This window comes from Jaculus jaculus, chromosome 9, assembly GCF_020740685.1.
Source record: "Jaculus jaculus isolate mJacJac1 chromosome 9, mJacJac1.mat.Y.cur, whole genome shotgun sequence".
Taxonomy (NCBI): Eukaryota; Metazoa; Chordata; class Mammalia; order Rodentia; family Dipodidae; genus Jaculus; species Jaculus jaculus.
The window spans coordinates 9,818,501-9,839,249 of record NC_059110.1 but is presented as its reverse complement, the minus strand read 5'-3'; the positions used below and the strand labels follow the sequence as shown (position 1 = coordinate 9,839,249).

The following is a 20,749-nucleotide window of genomic DNA, read 5'->3' as shown; positions in this document are numbered from 1 at the left end:
ATTTTTGTTAGGTCTAGAAAAAGCGGAAGGAAGTGTTTTCTCACTTTCTTGTTCAAAGATTCTTCACTCAGTCAAGTTCTTGAGCCAGCATGGCTTATAGAAGGTGCCCATCAAGTGGTGATTGGTTGCTGTCTTCGCATTATGAGAAACACAACCATGTTCATTTTTATAGATCACAGATTGTGGATGTAGCTAAGTCAGCAGGATGCTTGAGAAGCCTGAGGGTCAACCCCTGGCACCCCATCAGAGTGTGCAAGGGGTGGTAACCACAATGTTAGAGAGCAGAAGGAGCAACTTTGAGTCCCTGTCTCAATAAAAAGATAAAACTTTATAGATCCACTTTTGAGGTTTTGTGCTTTATTTCCATTTCAAAGTAACCACCGGATACCCTAAGTAAGCCATGAGGCTTAGTTAAAAACAACACTCCATATGAGTTTAAACTTAGTACCCAGCTCTGAACAGGTGTGGATTTGTTTGTTTTCAGATGTTAGATCTGTCCAGTGTGGCTGCTGATCTTCTTGTGCATGTGGTAAGTGTATTTGGGGTGTGTATGTGTGTGTGTGTGTGTGTGTGTGTGTGTGTGTGTGTGTGTGTGTGTAGGCCAGAGGTCAGTGTTGAGTGTCTTCCATGCTTGTCCTCTGCCTTATTTATTGAGACAAGACGTCCACTAAGCCTAAAGCTCACGGCTAGTCTAGCTCTTCACTTTGCCCCAGGTACGCTTCCTGAGCTCGGGATTACAGGCCCGCCCACCGCCTAGCATGTTACACAGGTGGCGGGAATTCGCTCTCTAGGTCACATCCTTGTACAGCAAGCATCTGACCAAGCAAGCCATCTCCCCCAATCCATTTTTTTAAAAGGTTTTTGTTTATTTTTATGGATTTATTTGGGATTGACAGGCAGAGAGAAAGAGGCAGAGAGAGAATGAATATAGGCACGCCAGGGCCTCCAGCCACTGCAAACAAACTCCAGATGCGTGCGCCCCCTTTTGCCTCTGGCTAACATGGGTCCTGGGGAATCGAGCCACCAACCCAGGTCCTTTGGCTTCACAGGCAAGCACTTAGCCGCTAAGCCATCTCTCCAGCCCTTCCCCAGTCCATTTTAAATATGTGTGGTGTGTGTGTGTATGTGTGTGTGTGTGTGTGTGTATGTGTATGTGTGTGTGTATGCACATTCACATGTGTGGGGCGGCATGTGTATGCCAGTGCAAGGCATTTGTGTGCATGTGCACTTTGAGGCCAGAGGTCAACTTCGAGTGTCTTCCTCAGTCTCTCTCCATGTTAATTTTTTTTTGTTTTTTTTTTTTGTTGTTGTTTTTATTTTTATTCATTTATTTGAGAGCAACAGACAGAGAACGAGGCAGAGAGAGAGAGAGAGTGAGAGAGAGAATGGGCGCGCCAGGGCTACCAGCCACTGCAAACGAACTCCAGACGCGTGCGCCCCCTTGTGCATCTGGCTAACGTGGGACCTGGGGAACCGAGCCTCAAACCGGGGTCCTTAGGCTTCACAGGCAAGCGCTTAACCGCTAAGCCATCTCTCCAGCCCTCCATGTTCATTTTTAAGACAGGGTCTCCCACTGAAACTAGAGCTTACTGATTTGGCTAGACTGCCAGGCCAGCAAGCCTTGGATTCTAGTGCTGATGATAGGTGCCAGGTGCACGTGGGTTTGATGTGGGTTATGGGGATCCAGACTCAGGTCCTCTTGCTTGTGCATCAGGCACTTCGCCCACCGAGCCGTCTCTTCAGCCCCTGTTGAGCACTGGATCTGTTCAGCCCACGCCAAGATGCGCCACCTGAAAACATAGCACAGAAAAGTCAACCTGTCACTTTTTTGCATGTGTATGCATATAAATGTGTGTTGTTGTATGTATAGGCAAGTATTCATTAATTTTTAAATAAGCATGTGCTGAAATGGTAACATTTTGAGTATATTGAATCAAATAAAATATATTATCAGAATTTCTCCTATTTGCTTTTAAATGGGGAATACTTCACAAATTTCCACAGTATATCATTTGTCTTCTCTGCATTGTTCCAGGTTTTAGGCTGTATGTTGTTGAGACAGTTACTTTCCCCCCTGTTGTTCAGTGCAGCTACTGGAACATAGCAAGTCATGTGTAGAGCTTCTACACGGCGTCACTGCTCCAGACAAGTCTGCAGCAAGCGCCTCTTCGCACCAGCCACCAGCCACACTCACAGTGGAGGTGCTGGGCTTGTGGCCTGTTACAACTCATTGCTTCACGGTGATCTGGCACCGGCCACCCCACTGGCCAGGTGACGCTACCTCTGTGGATGTGCTGAGCTGTGGACCTGGCACAGGGGCCGTAATTGACACTCAGATACTAAAAAAGTACAACTGTTATCAGCAAGGCATCTACTGCGGAAAATGTGCATTTTGCTAGTTTGTTTTAGCTGTGTTTCATGGGGGGAAAAAAAACTACTATTCAATCTTATGGAATGAATATTTGTTGACCTCCTACCTTGTTCCAAGGGGATTTTTCGGAACTCATCCAGTAGTAAGGTGGCAGCTGCTGTTCTGGAATGAGCAGTGCTGGTGGAAATGCCATAAGATAGGAGTTCACGTATCTGGATGAAGAGTTCTTAAAATTTGGGGGTGTCTCCTGAGATTGCACATCAGTCATCTAAAAACAAAGTTCTATCAGTTTTTTAAAGGACATTCATAAGTAGAGAGGAATTCAAGTTTAGATTGTCCTTTTCAGATACAGGTTAAAGTTGGAAATAAGCAGTCTTTTCTACCGTGGCACCTGGTGCAGAGCCCAAACATTTGTAAAATGGAAACTGACTTTTCAAATAGGGAGAAAAGTTCATAAATCAGCTATAGATATTTCAAATAACTGCCTTCATTTTATGATAAAACTTTGGTTCCATAAGATACTATATGAAATATACAGTTACTCGGTGAGTATTTGGTCTAAGTGTTCCCCACTCCTGTTTACCAGTGTCAGGTCTCACGTTGCTGGAGTGTGAGCCTTGCTTGCTCCCAGCCGTCCCCGCTGTTTCTGCAGCTAAAGCAATCTAGCATACTTGGTAGGGATTTTGCAGTTAGGAGCTTGTATATATCTACATAGTAGATGGACCCAGCCTTCATGGATCTTATAAGGAGAGAGAGAGAGTATTTTTATAAAGTGGGAAGTTACCAATCCAGCTCAGCACTGGGCATTTTAACATTCAGATCAGGGAAGGCTTCTTGGAAATAAACATGATGCAGAACTACAGGGAAAGTGAAGGGACTATATTGGATAAAGGGGTGAAAAATATGGTAGCTTCAACCCACAGTCACCAGAGAGGGTGATTAACATTTATTAATGAGTTCAGGGGGATAAAGCCACACAGCAGATTAGGAACAGACTCCTGGTCCTTGTTCCCAAGGTGTGGAGTCTAGACCAATTCTTCTAGTCTGCTCTGGGACTTTAAGTGGAATGACACATTCACGTCTGTGCTTGCTTGGCAACACTGCCGGGTGGGAAAGAGCCCGGCAGAGCCAGCAGTTTCGCAGCACTGTCGGCTTAGCAGGGGAATGACTAGTCCAGCATGGCACTGGGAGAGGACTAAAGAGTGAGATGGGTTTGAAAAGTAGATTTGGTCATGTGCAGGCACACCAGGTAAACACATTGAAAACTCCTTAACACCGTCTGCGGTAGCTGCCTCTGTTACACACACGAGAAGCTGAGGTACAGGGGTCAGGAAACTTGATTAGGACACAAAGCAGTGCCTGGAAGAGTATGTTTAATCCGCCATGGTCTTCTCCAGAGCCCATGTTCTTCTCAAGTGTTCTCCTTTCATAGAAAATGCCATTCGACACAGTCCTAGTGCCTTGTGCTTTAATCCAGGGAGGAAGGAATTGTGCTGTAACTGTTGGCCTTCATGAGGTTCTGTTTTTATCTCTTCTGCGTGTGTTTCTAGGGTCAGCTCATTGTCTGGTCTCATGAACTCCACATTGAGCCAGCTGCTCCTAGTTCCATGTTTAGTCTCAGACTGCAACCTATGGTGACTGTATTTACCTGCCAACAGTCCGCCACCTCCTAGGATGTACCCAGCAGGTCAGCTTGTTAATGATGTGACCATGCTGGTCTTCAGGGCGTCGTATTGAACTCTGGGGTCATCTTGCCTTTCTCTGTTGAACCCTCTGTACAGTATCCTTACTGAAACCAGAACCATATGAGAACCCCATTCAGCCTCTTGACTTGTCCTTGCTCCTACCCCAAGTAAGTTAAACAGACTGATACCATTTGAAGGGTTCACAAGCAACAAGAGATTTAAGCTGTCCCAGGGATAGATGAGAGTAAATGATGTTTAAAAAGAGAGGATACAGCATTTTAACTTTAAGAAAAATTGTTCTTAACAAAAATGTTCACAGTTATAGTATTAAAAACTTTGAAACAGGGCTGGAGAGATGGCTTAGCAGTTAAGGCAATTGCCAGTAAAGCCAAAAGACCCAGGTTCAATTCCCCAGTACTAATGTAAGGCCATTAATAAAAAAGAAAGAAAGAAAAAGCTTTGAAATAAAATCGACAAACAGTAAAACAGGTTTCCGTAGAAAATATGGTCAATAGGGAAATAAGTCAGATGAAAAATTTTTGTTCAATTTAGAATTGGCCTAAGTTTTTTTAACCTTGATAGAGAACACCATTTTATGATATTCTTTTCCACTCACCCTAATACAAGTTGAATTCTGAAACTCATTTAATTGAAATGTTAAAAACAAAACGACCCTCCAATCCTCTAAACAACACATGGAAAATCTTTTCATTGGAAAAAAAAAAAAAATATATATATATATATATAACCTTGTAACTATAAACTTGGCACTTTAAGTATTTTAAATAAATGTCCTAAGAATTACCTTGCCTTTTCTTTTAACCCAAATGCTAGCATTATAGAAGGGCTAGAAAATGAATTCTTACCATATATGTCACTATACATGTTTTTGTGATTGATAGCATTAGTACTATAAATAGGTAGGATCTGATGAGAAATGGTATCATATAACAGTGCCACCTATCTTAGCCATTTCACCTAGTCACACTGGTGAGAATATTGAACACTGGTATGAGTTTAAAAGGTGTTAATTTTCTTTAAATATTTGCTTGGCTTTTATCCCCCCCCCCCCTTTAACGCTTTGTTACCAATTTCCGTATAGCTCTTGTTTCTAACAAAAATTTAAATAAGTAGAAAGTGAGCTTATGCTATACTTTATTTTGCTGATCTTCCAGATTGTTTTTCTTCCAAAAAATCAGGAATTTGTGACTATACATGGCAAATTATATAACCCTAATGACGGGGTGATAGAATGTTGCTTATTTACAGAACTTGACAATTAAGTCAGACGCATACTGGGGAAAGCCAAACTTGAAACGTCTGTTGGAAGAACAAGGCTAGGGGTGCTTGGGAGCCTCCTTGTGATGCCTCAAGAGTGCCTGCCCCTCCTGTGGCTGAGCAAGCCCACTCCTGGGGTCCCTCCCCCAGCCCCTGCTTGGAAAAGAAAGCCAAGCGCCTGAAGACTAGCAGTTCCAGGCCGGTGTTGCCTTTCTCTCACTGGAAACGCCTCTGCAAGGCTTCCTTTTGTTTTCAGCGCCAAGCCTGGCTCACAGTTCAGGAGGCCAGTGACTTGGCACTCGGAGGGGGACCGTGGGGGTCACTGAGCGCGCAGATGCGGAACCCCTGCACCCAGCGGGCTGAACCTCCAGGTCAGGCGGGAGGTCAGGGGCCCTCTTGCGGCTGTGCTGCGCCCAGGCCTTTCCCAGAGTTTACGGCGCCGCCGTCTGGGGGACCCCGTCCATTCCTGTCCAGTCCCCGAAACTGCTGCCTGCGCCCTGTGCCTCCCAACTTGCTTCCTTCTCTTGCCCCTCCAGGAGCCAGCCCTCACCCAAAGTCACAGCCCGGGATGAGGTGCAAGTTGCCTTGTGTAACTAAATCCACTTGCTGACCGCGAAATGCAGTGGGAAGGAGGGAGGGCCGCCGCTCCCCTGGGGCGGGGCCCGCGGGTGGAGCGATCGACGCAGCCAGTGGCCGCGGCGTGGGCGTGCGCGTGGGGCGGGGTTGGGGAGGCCTCGACCTGGGCTGGGCGTGGGAGGCTTGCAGGCCGGGCTGCTTCGACACTCAGGGCTACTCTTGTGTAATCGCTGTGTTTTGGAGCCTAATGTAATGTTCTTCAGTCTATCTTAACGCGAAAACAAATTCACATCATGTTTAAAACCTGGACAATAGCTCAGAGGTTAAGGCACTTGCCTGCAAAGCCTAACAACCGGTTTCCAAACCCCAGATACTCATTGACCGCTTTGTAGTAATAAGAACACATAGCACGGTAGACTGATGAACATTCATCTAGCCCAGAATAATGAGTTATTGCCTTTTCAGTTTCATTTATTTATTATTTACGAGACAGAGGCGAAAGACAGCTAGCATGCCAGGGCCTCCAGGCACTGCAAACAAACCCAGACACGTGTGCCACTTTGTGTATCTAGCTTTACATGGGTATCAGGGACTCGAACCTGGGTCCTTAAGCTTAGCAGGTAAGAACCTGAATCACTGAACCATCTCTCCAGCCCCCTTTCAGTTTTTAAACGTCTTTTCTCCCAATCTACAGACTCCATCATTTCTATAACTACATAACCTGTAGCTGATAGTACTTCAGCACATAACTTACTATTTGCCAACACATGAGCTCTATTTCTTATCACACACAAATCATCTTAATTTTGTAAATGTAGTTGGTGACATGTGATAGGATTTATAAAGTTTATAAGTGTTGATAAAGACATGGAATCTAAGCCGTGAGCACTTTACAAAATACAAGAGAAATGACCTTAAATAACTAAATATGAGTGTTCTGTTTGCATTTATGCCTCATACTATGTATGCATTGTGCATAGGTATATGCTCAGCATTTTCACATAGGATGTTTACAAGTGAGATTGTAGTGTGACCATTTCTCATCTCAATCATTTTTGCTCACTGACAACACTTTAACAATTAAAATTTAGGCTGATTTAAAGTGAGTTATATACCAGGATATGCTACTGCACGCTATCCCTGGTCACTCCTGTACTACCTGGACAGCAAAAATAATGCCAATTTAGGGCAAATACGAGTCGGTCCTTGTCAGCAGGCATCTCTTTAGGTTTTGAGCTTGTATAATGGTTACTAACCTGTCACAAGATCAATAAGCTCTAGATTTATAGCCTTTTAATCCCTGGTTTTATGACTTCTGAGTTAGTGGAAGATTTAACTTTCAGTATACCTCAGAAAGGACACATTCTTTTACCTTAAGTGGGTGCAATTTGAAACAATGTAAGTAAGGTGAATTGAATGGAAACAATTTTACCTCTGTGCCTCCCAAAATTTATAGTTAAAAATCCTCATTTTACTGTTATGTGGAACATTTTGGATTTTAAAATCTAACCCAAATAAATGTTATCACATATATCTGTTTAGAAGGTTTGTTAATCACTTCTATCTCCAAGTGCAACTGTATTTGCCATAAATATTTGATTGGTTCATAGCAAATTCTAAAGTTAAATTTTGCCCCCATAGTATCACAGTTAGTTTGGGATTTTTAAAACAATTTGTTGTTTGTTTGTTTATTTATTTATTTGCAAGTAGAGAGAGAGTGGGTGAGTGTGTGTGTGTTTACCTCTTGTCACTGCAAATAAATTCCAGACTCGTGCACCACTTTGTGCCTTTGGATTATGTGGGCACTGGGTAATTGAACTCTGGTTGCCTTACTTTACAAGCAAGCACTTTTAACTGCTGGGCAACTCACCAGCCCAGGGATTTTTATATTCCCCTGCTTTCTTGAAATAAACCTGAAATCTTGGAATAATATATTCAAGTGAGGTTTCAATCAAATGTATAACTTAACCTATTACATTTAGATCATAGTTACTGGGTTATTTATACTTTCATCTTTGTTCTGTGTTTTGTTCCCTTGTTTTAAAATGGTGACTTTGTTTAATAATAGCTGGCGACCATTTTTTCAAAAAATATTGCATTGAGTTTAGTTTCCTACAATTAGTATTCTAAGAGTGTGCAGACATGTCGCTGAACTTGAGAGTATCTTTTTGGAAGGAAGATTTGCTGTAAATTATTTGACTTCAATCTGGTGGACTCCTTTGTGGAATCTTGATTTTTAATCTTCCCTACCAAGAAAACAGGGAGATGAATGTAGTTATATAGACACTGACCAAAGTTGTTTATAAACTCTTAGTAAAAGGAGGCATAAGTGAATGTTACTGCCATGTAGCAAGTTTCTTTATCATTTGGTGACATTTTTGCATATAATTTCAGAAGTCTCATTTTTATTTAAAAAGCTATAAAGAATTTATATGAATAAAGTCAAATCTACTTAATATAATAAATAATCAAAATGTTGAAAAGGCTTACTGGAATTAGATGCTTTAGGTATTAGAAATCTCTCCTTCTGTACTTGAGGCTTTAGTTCAACTTTTTTGCTGCTTTCTGAACAGAAAGGAGTTTCTTTATGGTACAAGCTCAATGCTGTGGAATTTTTCATTGCACACCCTTGATCTACTGGGGCTAGCAACCAAACAAATACAAATGTAAATATATTATTCTTCAATAGCTCTTTAAATATTTGAATTTTAAAAATTGAACTTTGAATTTCCTGAGCTATAAGTCAAGGGTGCTGTCATAAAGAACTAAGTGGAGGTCATGGGACTCTTTCCTTGCAGAGCCTGAGCCTGCCTCTTTGACTGCAGTGTAGGCTGAATTTGTTTTTTCTCAATTGATTCTCTGTCTTTCATGTTAAAGTTGAAATTTATATTCAACTTTTTTTTTTAATTACAAAGAGGTCCAGTGCAGCATGCTTGTGTAGGATGTGAGAGTTTAATTCTCAACACTGAAAACAAAGTGAAAAGTCATTTTGTTAAGCAAATGATCCCTTTCTAATTTCAGAGTACAACCTGTAGGTAATCCTGTCTGAGCAAAAGTATTAAAAACAATAGCAAAAAAATTACAACAACAACAACAAAACCTTCAACTTCTTTTCAAATAAATTAGAGCAATTCCAAAGTTACGGGAAAACTTCTATAAATTGTTAACTTTTTTTTTTTTTTTTTTGAGAAAAGGCCTCCCCTCCCCATGTAGGCTAGATTAGCCTGAATCCCTATGGATAGATTCCCCAGGTTGGCTTCCACCTGGATCCTTCTAGATCGCCAGGATCACAAGCATGTGCCTCCACATACAGCTTGAAAACTTAACTCTATTCTGGAACCTTTAATTAAAACAAAGCAAAAAATGTACTACACAATGGAAATTACAGACATTTTGAAGAAGAAAAATTGTAATATTGTTTTAATTTTTGTATGTATATTTGAAGAAGGTTAATTAACATTATGAACACTGTGGATGGCTATTATGTAAAATGAAAAAAATTATATTATAAGAATAATATTCCTGGAGCCAGGCGTGTTTGCACATGCCTTTAATCCCAGCACTTGGGAGGCTGAGGTATTGAGGATCACCATGAATTCAAGGCCACCGTGAGACTACATAGTGAATTCCAGGTGAAGCTGGTCTTGAGTGAAACCCTACCTCGCAAAACCAAAAAAAGAAAGAAAGGAAGGAAGGAAGGAAAGGAGGGAGGGAGGCAGAGAGGGAAGAAAGAAGGAAAGAAAATCATGTAAAGCTTTTCTTGTAGATTATTTCTATTATCTCCAAGTTTTCCCCCACACTCAGCTCCTGACAACCACAGCTGGTTTCTTTCCTGTAGATTTCTTATTTCCAGAATGTTGTATTCATGGAGTATTAACCCTTTCAACTGGCTTCTTGGTGTAATGCCTTTGAAACTCAACCATGTTGTGACTAGGTTCAAACTTGATTCCTCTCCGACCACCCCCTCCTCCAATGTAGTGTGTCACTCTAGTCCAGACTGACCTGGAATTCACTATGCAGTCTCAAGGGGGTCTTCTGACCTCTGCCTCCTGAGTGCTGGGATTAAAGGGGTATGCCACCATGCCCGGCTAAATTGATTTCTTTTTATAAGTGCATGTATGCTCTAAGCTTTGTGTATTCATTCACCTATTGAAGGGCATTGGGGTTCCTGCCAGTTTTGTCCACAAGAAGTGAAGCCTACCTAAGTATCCACATGCAGGTTTTTCATGCACAGATGTTTTCATTCCTCTTGGATAAACTCCTCTTAGTGAGATTACAAGATTCATTTGTCTTTCTGAAGAATTCCCAAACTCCCTTTTAAAGTGACTGCACTAATTTGTACTCATTTCTGTGATGGATGTAGGAAAAGGGTTCATATTTGATTTGCTAAATGCATTCATCCACCTTGACTCCTGTCATCTGGAGTATGTCCCTTTAATGCCTAAACCACAAGCACTTCCCCAGTTGATTTGGTAATGGAGATGGCCACTAGGTAGTGTCCAATAGATGGATAGGGTGTGTAGTGTGAGCACTCTGTACTAAGTAAGAATTCACTCTGGTTGGGACAGTGTGAGATACTACCCTACTACTGAGAGGGATGTGCAATTTAAAAATCACAAATGTTTGCTTCTGGAATTTTTTGTTTCACACATTTGGATCACAGTTGACCACATATAACTGAAGTGAAAAGTGAAAGCAGTGGCAGGAATGACATGGTACTGCTGTCTAGTAGCACTGGCGAACTCCATGTACAGGTAGCTTGTTCTTTGAAAGGAGCACTATGGTCGTCAAAGTTTAGGAAGCCGCCATGTCACACATGCTCCTTGATGAAGTAATCCGCCTTATAAAGCAGCACTTGTGTTCTGGTGAGTGTCTAACAAGGGAGCTGCTCCCCGCCAGCCAGGCCTCCCCCTCAGCGGCAGTCCTGGCTTATTCTCACTACTTGCAGTTGAAGCTGAACCTCAGGAAGCTTCCATTTCTTAGGGAATCTAGCGTGTGTTTGCAGTTCCCTCCCTAACTTTTCTTTTGTCCTTAAGTGCCCATCACTGGCATCCTTGGAATTGCAGAATTCTTTAGAAGCAAGATGTTTCAGTGCCTTTATTAAAGAAGATTAATACTGAGTGATTTGAATTCTAAAAACATTCACTGTAATAGCAAAGCATTTTGGAAACATCCTCTTTTCCCTGTATAATCTTCTTATCGACGATACGCTTGGTTTGAAACCACGGCGGAATAGTGGTTTGCTAACAGTCATTGCTTGCAGTGCCTCAGCCCTCTTTCAAAGGGTGCTTCTTCTAGTGTCCTGCGCTCAGCATGGTTCCCCTCACCTGCGGCACACATGCATTTTGATTTGTGGTACAGAAGCACTTAACTGGCAAGGCGACATTAAAACAACTCATGTGAAATGTGACATGCGTAGAGTGAGGCTTCAGGGAAATGTAGAAAAATTTTAGAAGTGATATCTTCCTTAGCTTTGCAGCTATTAGTTTGCCTAATTAGGCAGGTTTTTCAACGAAAGGGCCATCTGAAACAAGAGTCTCCTGTAACGCAGAGGGCAGTTAAGTGTAAGTATCCCTGATCTTTCTCTTCCATTCTAATTCTGTAATCAGGACTTTCCTATACAGTTTAATTTAAACTTCAAAAGGCTAAAATATATTCTTTGATCTGTGGTCATAACCACATCCCAGTGTGTTTTAAGCTCATCTATTTTGGTACAAGCATTTTAGGACAAGAATAGTTTCTCTCAACTTTCATGTTTCTTGTATCCAGATCCAGGCGGCAGGGTAGGAGATGAGACCGTAGACACAGAACCCAGTGGCGTACAATCCCAGTAGTACGTGCAGACAGTGGTCGCTTTCTGCTGGTCACGGAGGGTTAAGTTGTTGGTCTAAACACCTCATGTGTATGTGACCAAGCCATCCTTTGTCACCTTGGATTAGTGCTTGACTTCGCATGGCTTTGACCAGGCTCCACAGCCTGTGACTACTCTGCCATCTCTTCCAAATAACGACTTTTTCATAACTCCCACTCTAAGCTGGCCTTCGTGGTGGGTGGGTGGGGCTGGGAGAATAGGTATAGTCACATTTTTGTCAATTTGTACATTATTTAATTTGTCCAGATATTTTAAAATATAAAATTATTCTTTTATATGAAATGTTGAAATTAGTGTTCATCTATTGATGTTTTAGAGCATTTAAATTGTAAATATGATTTGTGTGTACGTAATTGGTTCAGTAAGCAGGATATTTCTATGACCCAAATAAGCCCTACAATGCAAGAAAAATATTTATCCAGGCTGAATGTCATCTCACCTTTGATGAAATGTAAACACTTGTGTGTGTGGCAGTGTCTGGGCAGCTCTTCCCCATCTGGACTCCTGGAGCGGGTACTTTGTTTATCAGACTGTCTAGAAACTGTGACTGAGAGAAATTTTATCTATTAAGAAACAAATTAATTTGGAGCATGCAGAAAAGCAATTAATGTAGTGTATAGACGTTAGTGTCTTTCTACACATGCAATTATTTTGGCTTTAATAAAATGTTATTTGTAGAAAGATCTACAGGTCAATATAAAGCAATGCTTTTGTCTGGAATGTATGTTTAAAAATTTTTGTGTTCAGTCTAGATTATCTAAGTATACATGTGTTGTTTTGGAAGAACCAATGAAACCATGAAAAGATGCATATATTTTGGTCTATGTTTTTCACGAATCCTTAGCTATATTTCCTTTTCCTTTTTGGTGTCTGCCTGCGGAACCTAAGGGTGCAGGCTCAATTCCCCAGGACCCGCGTAAGCCAGATGCACAAAGTGGCGCAAGTGTCTAGAGTTTCTTTTAGTGGCTGAAGGCCCTGGTGTGTCCATATTCATATTCTCCCTTCCTCTTTGCTTCCCTCCCTCCCTCAAATAAATAAATATAAAACAATAAAATTAAAAGACAATAATAATGAAAATAGACAACTTCCATGGTTGCAAAAACTTTGTAACCCAGTGTGTGAGTGTGCCATGTGTGAGTGAAATTTGTCATGCAGATTAAGTTGTCTTAAATTCTGGTGCATGGCTTGAAGATTGTTTTATTTATTAATAGGTTTTTTTTTTTCCTTAGTGTAAGTTAAGGCATGATCAATGCAATAGGCTCTAGTTGGTATATTGGTTTTTTGAGCCCAACTCAGCCTTTAATCCCAGCACTCAGGAAGCACAGGTGGGAGGATCGCTGTGAGTTCAAGGCCAGCCTGGGACTACAGAGTAAGTTCAGCTTGTGCTATAGTAATGCTCTACCTCAAAAAAACAAACAATCAACACGCTATAAGTAGAATTGAAACTTTTGTCCCTTGGACACTACTTTAGGTCAAAATTATTTTTTCCTCAATAGCATCCAGATTCTTAGTAATACTCTTAACCACCAAGCCATCTCTCCAGCTCTTTTTGTTTTTAAGATACGGTCTCCCTGTGCTGTTTCTGGAATTAGTATGCTTTTTACTCTCTGTGGGTGCTTTACAGGCAAAAATGAAGAGGACATTGAAAGAAAAAGGAAAGTATAGTCACTTCTGCTTCTCTTGTTCCCAGTCCTGGGGAAACAAAGACGCTGACTTATTTCTGGTTGAGGTGGCTCTTTGGACAATGGAAGAGGTCAAAGTCAAGGACTTGGCTCCTGCTAAACTTTGTCCTTCTAGGCACCTGTGTTAAGCAACACTAATTGTAAGACCATTTGAAGTAGGCTTTAAGGGAGGAAGTCTCTGCTTTGTTGTCTTAAGCCTGTTCCTTCACATCTCTCTCCTGGAGTAACCCTTGTTAAATTCTGTCCCATTAGAGGTTACCTGTAGTTTCTCTGTGTGCAGAAGGGAGATGTTGAGCTGGGCATGGTGGCACATGCTTTCATCCCAGCACTCGGGAGGCAGAGGTGGGAGGATTGCTGAGAGTTCAAGACTACATCGTGAATTCCAGGTCAGCCCGGGGTAAAAAAAAACCCTACCTCGAAAAAAAGGAGGAGCAAGAGGGAAATGTTGACCATTGTATCCTAATTTATCCTCAGTAAAACCTGTTCCCTTTTCCAATTGTGACTGCTTGTTTTAAGTTTCCCCAAACTGAAGTTTACAAAGAAAACTGGGGCTGGAGAGATGGCTGAGCAGTTAAGCACTTGCCTGTGAAGCCTAAAGACCCCGGTTCAAGGCTTGATTCCCCAGGACCCACGTTAGCCAGATGCACCAGGGGGTGCACACATCTGGAGTTCGTTTACAGTGGCTGGAGGCCCTGGCGCTCCCATTCTCTCTCCCTCTCTCTCTCTCTCTCTCTCTCTCTCTCTCTCTCTCTTTCTCCTTTTTTCTGTCTGTCACTCTCAAATAAATATATGAAAATAAACAAAAAAATAAAAATGGCAACAGGAATAATTTAGTCATTTCTGAATTTGAATATTTTAAATTGTTTAATGGATGCTTAAGTACATTTCACTCAGGTATGAAGCTCAGCATTCTGACTGTGTTAAAACCTTAATCACAAAACCTTACATGAGTGAAGTGTCCCGGCGGGGGGGGGGGGGGGGCTGTGTTGGTGAATGAGTGAGGCGCTTCTTTTAGGAGTGGATAATCCTGATTAGGGAGGCAGAGCTAACATTGTGCTATCAACAAACATCTTCCTGCTAAAAATGCAAGTTTCCCCAGCTGTAACATTTTTGTTTTAATTTTTGCTTTGTAGCCAAATTAAATATGATATTTGGTTGGCTAATAACTAAAGATTAATACAGTATATCACATGAACACAAGTGAGCTTCTAGTTTGTATACAAAAATTATAGATGGTTTGTGCTTATGAAACAAAAAATACTTATCAACTTTTCATTCTTAAAAAAACCAAATTTATGGCAAAAGGAACCAAAAAACTCGTCTGATTACAGTTGATAAGTTTAATGACTGTTACCTGAAAATTATGTGAAGGCTGAAATACTCCCTTACTCCCACTAGAGGGGGATTCCTTCCAACTTAGACAAAACGCTCTTAGTTTCAAAATAAAGTCTTTGTATGATGTCACTATTCCTTTAATATTAAATTGATGCTAATTTTGTGGTTTTTTAAAATTTTGTTTCTGCATGTGCTGAAATTAAAATCTTACTTAAGAAAATGTAAAGGACACTGAATGAGGGTTCATGTGTGAAAATTCTAGTACTCATGAAGCAAATAGATTATTTGGGAAAGTTGCTTTAATGAAGTTGGTTTAAAGTATAATAAGGAATTTCAGAATACCCCAGCCCTGCTAGAGCGATGAGGTAGACCTCCTTCCTCCCATCCTTAGGTTTGGTAGAAAGCTCTGGATTCCGTAGAAAGTTTGACCACCCTTAATGTGATCAAGTGTAACAGAACCCTGTCTTTAAATACATTTCTTTTTGCTACGAGATTTTCTTGCTACTATGACTTTTCATATCTATCAAATTATGCTGCAATCCCCTGGAAATGTTTCTTTTGCCAATCTCAGCTTTAATATGCTTAAAAATAATTGTTCATGTGTTAAAACACCCACATCAGGATTGAGTGTCCTCACTGAATGACTACAGAAATTATCTGCATGTCCACAGTAATTAAGTTCAGCAATTTTTCTCGTTAACTAAAATTTTCACTGTTGATTAGGAGTTGTAATTTTGAAAATATTTGAGATTAGTAACCTGGTGTTATGGAAGGCAGAACTTGGAAGATTCAAAATAAATGTAAGATGCAAGTTCTTTTTTGGTTTTGTTTCCTCAAGCTAAAAGTCTATAATAAGGCTTGTTTCTAAATCTAAGAGCTCTGGAAATTGAAGTGTAAACAGAAATGCTGTCAGTGAATCTTATAATGATTTTCTACTGTAGTTGATCCAACATTTCAGTCTTTAGCCTAAAATCATATCTGGTATCAGCAACATATGGTTTTCATCAAAATGCGACTGCTCATCTTCTTAGTCCTTAATTCAGCCTGCCGTTTACAGGGAGAGAGAGAGACTGAGAGACTTTTAATTTTTATTAGCTGTACTTATCTTCATTTTTGTATTATATTTTAGAGAAAGATACATTGTGTAGGTCTGTAGCTACCTTCTGCCTAAATACACATTACTACAGATAATTTTTAAAGGTTAAACCAGAAGTGCAGCGAGTTACAGTCCGGTGTCATGGCCCCACCCCACGGCCTTCCTCACTCAGGCCCAGCATTCCGATTTGGTCTGTTGGCTTCCTTCCTTGCTCCTTCCATCAGATATTGGCTCTTTGTAGTAGGCAAAGTTAAAAGCTTTAAACACCAGACTGAATAATTATGTTTAAAAAACAGTAATTATCAACACACGTCTTATTCCACACAGCTTTTTAAGTTCATGTTAATGAGCTCTGTCTTCTGCAGAAGACTGACAGTGGGTTTTGAAGTTTTGCCATCATTTCACAACTTGTTACCTGACTCTGCTGCCTTTCCCAGAGCGCGGCCTGCCCGCCTGGCCTGCGGGAGCGCCTGCTCTGCAGCATTCCAGAGCCCGCTCTGCCCACTCTGACCTCAGAGGACAAGAAGGTACTAGCCGGGCGAGGCGGCCCGGCAGGCCAGCTCAGTGAAGCAGCCTCGCGGAGCGGGCCTTTCCCTCACTGTCGTGAAAAACCAAGGCTGTGCAGCATCTTGGGGTGCCTTTTCCTGACATACACATGAGGGAAGGTGGGTCCTCTGAGCGGAGCCCCCCAGCCCTGTTCATACCCACAGGACACCTGGCACTGGCAGGTTCCCACCAGACCTCCCTGAGGGATTGGGGCAGCTTCGCAGGCCGCCGTCCTGCCACGCCTAGTTCTGGGGCTTCGGGGGCTGCACTCAGAGGTTCTCGATAGTGCCTAAATTATTTCTCTCCTTGCGATTGCAGGTTGAAGTCCTGGCCTCGGAGGATGCCGCCTTTGGACTCAAGGTGTGTGGCCTGGTGTGCTTTATGATGCAGGCTCCGTCCTTTCCGCAGGCAGAGGCAAATGTGCCACAGCAAGGCCTCTCTGTAATTAAACGCTGATGGGTCAAGACTGCCCTTACACTGTGACCAACAGTACACTTGAGCCTGGCTCTCTTTTTCTCACTCCTTCCTTAGTGGAAGGAGCGAGACACAGTTCAGAGTTTCATTTAGTAGTGATTGACTTTTAAACCTGGTTTTGCTCCTCCCCCTTTGGGGGTAACTGAACATCACAGCTGAATGTTAACAGTGTCCTGTGTTGAGCTTGGAGCTTCACTTTACTGATTTAGTCCTCATCCCTGCTTCACACATCCTATCTGGCCTAGTCACTACCAAATTTCCCTCCCAAAAGAAGCCCACAATTTGTTGGCAAAGGCCAGTAAACAGACGAATGTCCTGCCTGTGGTGGGCTTGGATCCATGCTAGAGGCCAAGTGTGTGCAGGGGAGAAAAAGGGAAGTCTTTCAAGCAGGCCTGTGGCTGAGTTTGAGGGCTTGGATTGTATCTTGGCCAGAAAAGAGTAAAGAAAAATGAGAGCTATTTTCTTGTAGGAGAACAACCATGGAAATACTACAGGGAGCTGGCTCTAAATCCTGCCTACGTGACAGTGATCTGAGGCTGGAGAGGCAAAAGATCATTTTACCCTATAGGAACTTGAAGCCTTGGGAAAGTTTTTAAGCCAAGTTAGTGATCAGATTTATAATTTAAACAGTGACTTGACTTTGGCCATGTTTTGGAGGATAGACTGGCCAGTGTCCTGTTAAGGACAGCTGAAAAGACCAGGTGAAAGTTCATGCGCCCAAACTGGTATAGTAAGAAGCGTTGACAGCTGAGGACAGACAGGTATGCTCAGGAAGCCAGGCTGCAGAACTGCGTGTACGGCTGGGACCAGGGCCAAGTACAGTGTGCCACTCTGAGAATGCTGAGATTTTAAGATTTCCAGTCTTCTGCCCTGTGTCCTTTATGTTCTTCTCCCATTGTCCTTATTTGCCAGTTTTCTATCAAGTAGGTAAATTAGAATGAGTTTTTTCTTGCAGAAGATTAGAGGTGTCCTTGAGAACTTTAACCAGAAGCTTAGGGGGAAAGGGGACTGATGGAGACTTCAGAGTACAGCGTTTGGGGATTCTCTTACCTAACTCCTTCCCGCACTCTGTCTTTGCCACAAAGTTAAACATTGGTTATTTGGTTATGTTTATTTTTTCCAGCTTTTCTACTTGCCATTCTCCATGCTCGAATTTTAAAAGTTGTACTGTAATGACAGGTGAAATGACTACAAAATGTTACCATAGCCAAAAACGCTGTAAGGCTATAGACATAACTTACTTTACATCATCAAAGAAAAATATAAATCAATACTTAAGGTCTTGTGTGTGATCTCAATGTGTTGTTATATGTCATATGAGAAGCTATTCGAAGCAGAGCTTATTTAACGTTAGAGTATTTACTGTATCTTCTGAACTTTGTGTTTTGAATGTAATTCCAGCATGTGTGTGGGATCCTCATTGCCTAGTTAGTAAACTGTAGGATTTATTCCTGTGATCTCCTCAGAATTCTCCATGTTATAGAGGATGTAGCAAAAAGGAAGCTCACATCCCTAGTAAGCTACCCCACTAAGTAAAGGCTTTGTATCCATTATGGGAAGAACCTAGAAGATTCCTTTTATAGCCCTAAATTCCATTTGTAGAAACTTTTCCCCAATAGTTTGGTTATCTTCAAGGTATTAGATAGGTTTCACTTCCACAGATTTGGAACAAAATTCACACATATAATTAAAATAAGAAACAGTAAATTTTTTTCACTATTTTATTTTCTTGAAGTCAGCAAATAATTTTAATTTTTTTCTTTAAAGATCTATATAACCAGTACTGATCACAAGTGATTTTCCCCCTATTCTTATAATTGTTGTTTAGGAGGTCAGTATCTGATTCATCTGTCCTGTAACGTAGGTAACATATTAATATCATTATCTTGTGAATGATTAGTCATTTCCAGATCACCTGGAATGTGAAGTCATTCCATGTATGTCTGATCTTTCTTTAACTTTCCTTTTTTATTATTATTTTTCTTCTCTCTTATTGTTTTACCTTCCTCTAAGCCACGCCAAATCTAGAAGGCTAACATTGACTTAAGATTAAAGCACGACTTCTTCATTCTCACTGAAAGGACTTAACCATGTTAGGACCAGAGATGCAAGAACTTGTCATACATGAATATAGGGAAAAGAAAATTCAGAAAACAGTTTTTTAGTCATATAAAAGCTAACTTGACCACTAGGACTGACTGGAAATAAATGTTTTAGGCTAATGGGAACTATCTCTGCTCACTTTCCTTGGAGACCATTTCCACACAGGTACTGATGGGTTGTTTTGTGGAGCTGATCTCAGATTTAGGATTGGAAACTCTCATAAATGACTTTGACAGTGTATTAGACACTCCCAAGTTTTTTTCAGGAGCTACTGAATTTCTCACTTAGTAATTTCAATTTTCTTGAGGTTTTATGCCTAATTAATTTTAATTATGTGTAGTTATGAAAAATCAGAATTATGGTAGATAAAAGAGATGCTTTCAAATAAAAATGTGTAACTATGTATATCCTTATTAAGAAAGGAAAATTGGGCTGGAGAGATGTCTCAGTGGTTAAGGTGCTTTCCTGCAAAGCATAGCAACCTGGGTTCAATTCCCCACTAACGTAAAGCCAGACCTACAAAGTGGCTCATGCATGTGCAATGGCTGGAGGTCCTGATGTGCCCATCTTCTCCTCTCTACCCCCTTGCAAATAAATAAGTAAAGCTTTTTTAAAATTTTTTAAGGGAGATTCTATGGACTACAAACCACTGTTCTTGACTTTGGTTTTGGTCAAACTTGAGCATATTGGACAGTTTATAATTTTGCACAAAAAAAAATCAAGAGTCCCTGAGATAGCCACATGGGTTGATTATCTTTGATAGGATTAGTGTGTCTTCTGTGTCATTAATGAATAAAGTTACTAATGATGAAGTGATAAATCAGCTAAATAAAACATAAAATGGAAATAATATAGAGCCATGCATGTTGGCGCATACCTTTCATCCCAGCACTAGGGAGACTTGCTGTGAGTTCAAGGCCAGCCTGAGACTATATAAGTGAATTCCAGGTCAGCCTGGGCTAGAATGAGATCCTGCCTTGACAAACCAAGTAAGTGTGTGTGTATGTGTGTGTGAACTTTACAAAAAGCTTTAAGTAAATTTGACCTAAACAAAGAATACATGATTAAAATTAACCTGTTGCTAACGAACTCTACCAAGAAATTGATAGCAAAATAGGACTGACTGAATGTCCCTGAGTCCTTGTGTTTTGTTTTCTGAAATTGGCTTGCCAAGTTCATATTGCACAGGCTGGCGTCAAGCTCCTGCAACTTACAGGCTCCTCCTGCCTTGGCCACCTGAAGAGTGGGAGCCGTGGGTGTGCACTGCAGCCGTCCATGTAAGGTTTTCTAAAATTCTGTGGGCATGAGTATACCTTGCCTTTTAATTGTTTTGTAGATCACTAAGTTAAGGATTGTAGAACAGCAAGTTTTCATTTAGTTATTCTATATGAAGTGTAGATAGAGCTATCCTGTTTTTAGATGAAGAAACTGGAAGCTCAGATATTGAAAGCTTGCTCGGCAGAACACAAGTAATTAATAATAGAGCTGGAATTTGAACCAGGAAAGTCAATCATGAAGGCGGTTCTTCTTTTTCTGCATAATCTGAGACTTAATGAGCTACGCATGGTTATCAAGCTAGCTCACAATCTCTCTCTCCCTTCACTTCCCATCTCTACTTGGTCACCTCACCTCTGTTCCCATCTAGCCTGCTTACTGAGCTCCCCAATACTTCCCTCACTGCATGGTGCAGGTCTTTGTATCCCGGGGTCTCCTGACCCACTTCTTCCTAAA

General features: G+C 41.2%; 1 protein-coding gene across 8 annotated transcripts in view; it reads left to right on the top strand.

Annotated features, from left to right (window-relative positions):
- The window catches only part of Arid1b (AT-rich interaction domain 1B), a 389,392-nt gene that overhangs the window by 218,289 nt on the left and 150,354 nt on the right, over nucleotides 1–20,749 (top strand). For 5 of the 8 annotated variants that reach the window (XM_045159613.1, XM_045159608.1, XM_045159611.1 and 2 more), the window contains exon 5: nucleotides 16,760–16,801. The exons of the other annotated variants lie outside the window; for them this stretch is intronic. In XM_045159613.1, the coding sequence (XP_045015548.1) occupies nucleotides 16,760–16,801 (42 nt within the window). The remainder of the gene's footprint in view (nucleotides 1–16,759; nucleotides 16,802–20,749) is intronic. 8 annotated transcript variants of the gene reach the window in all.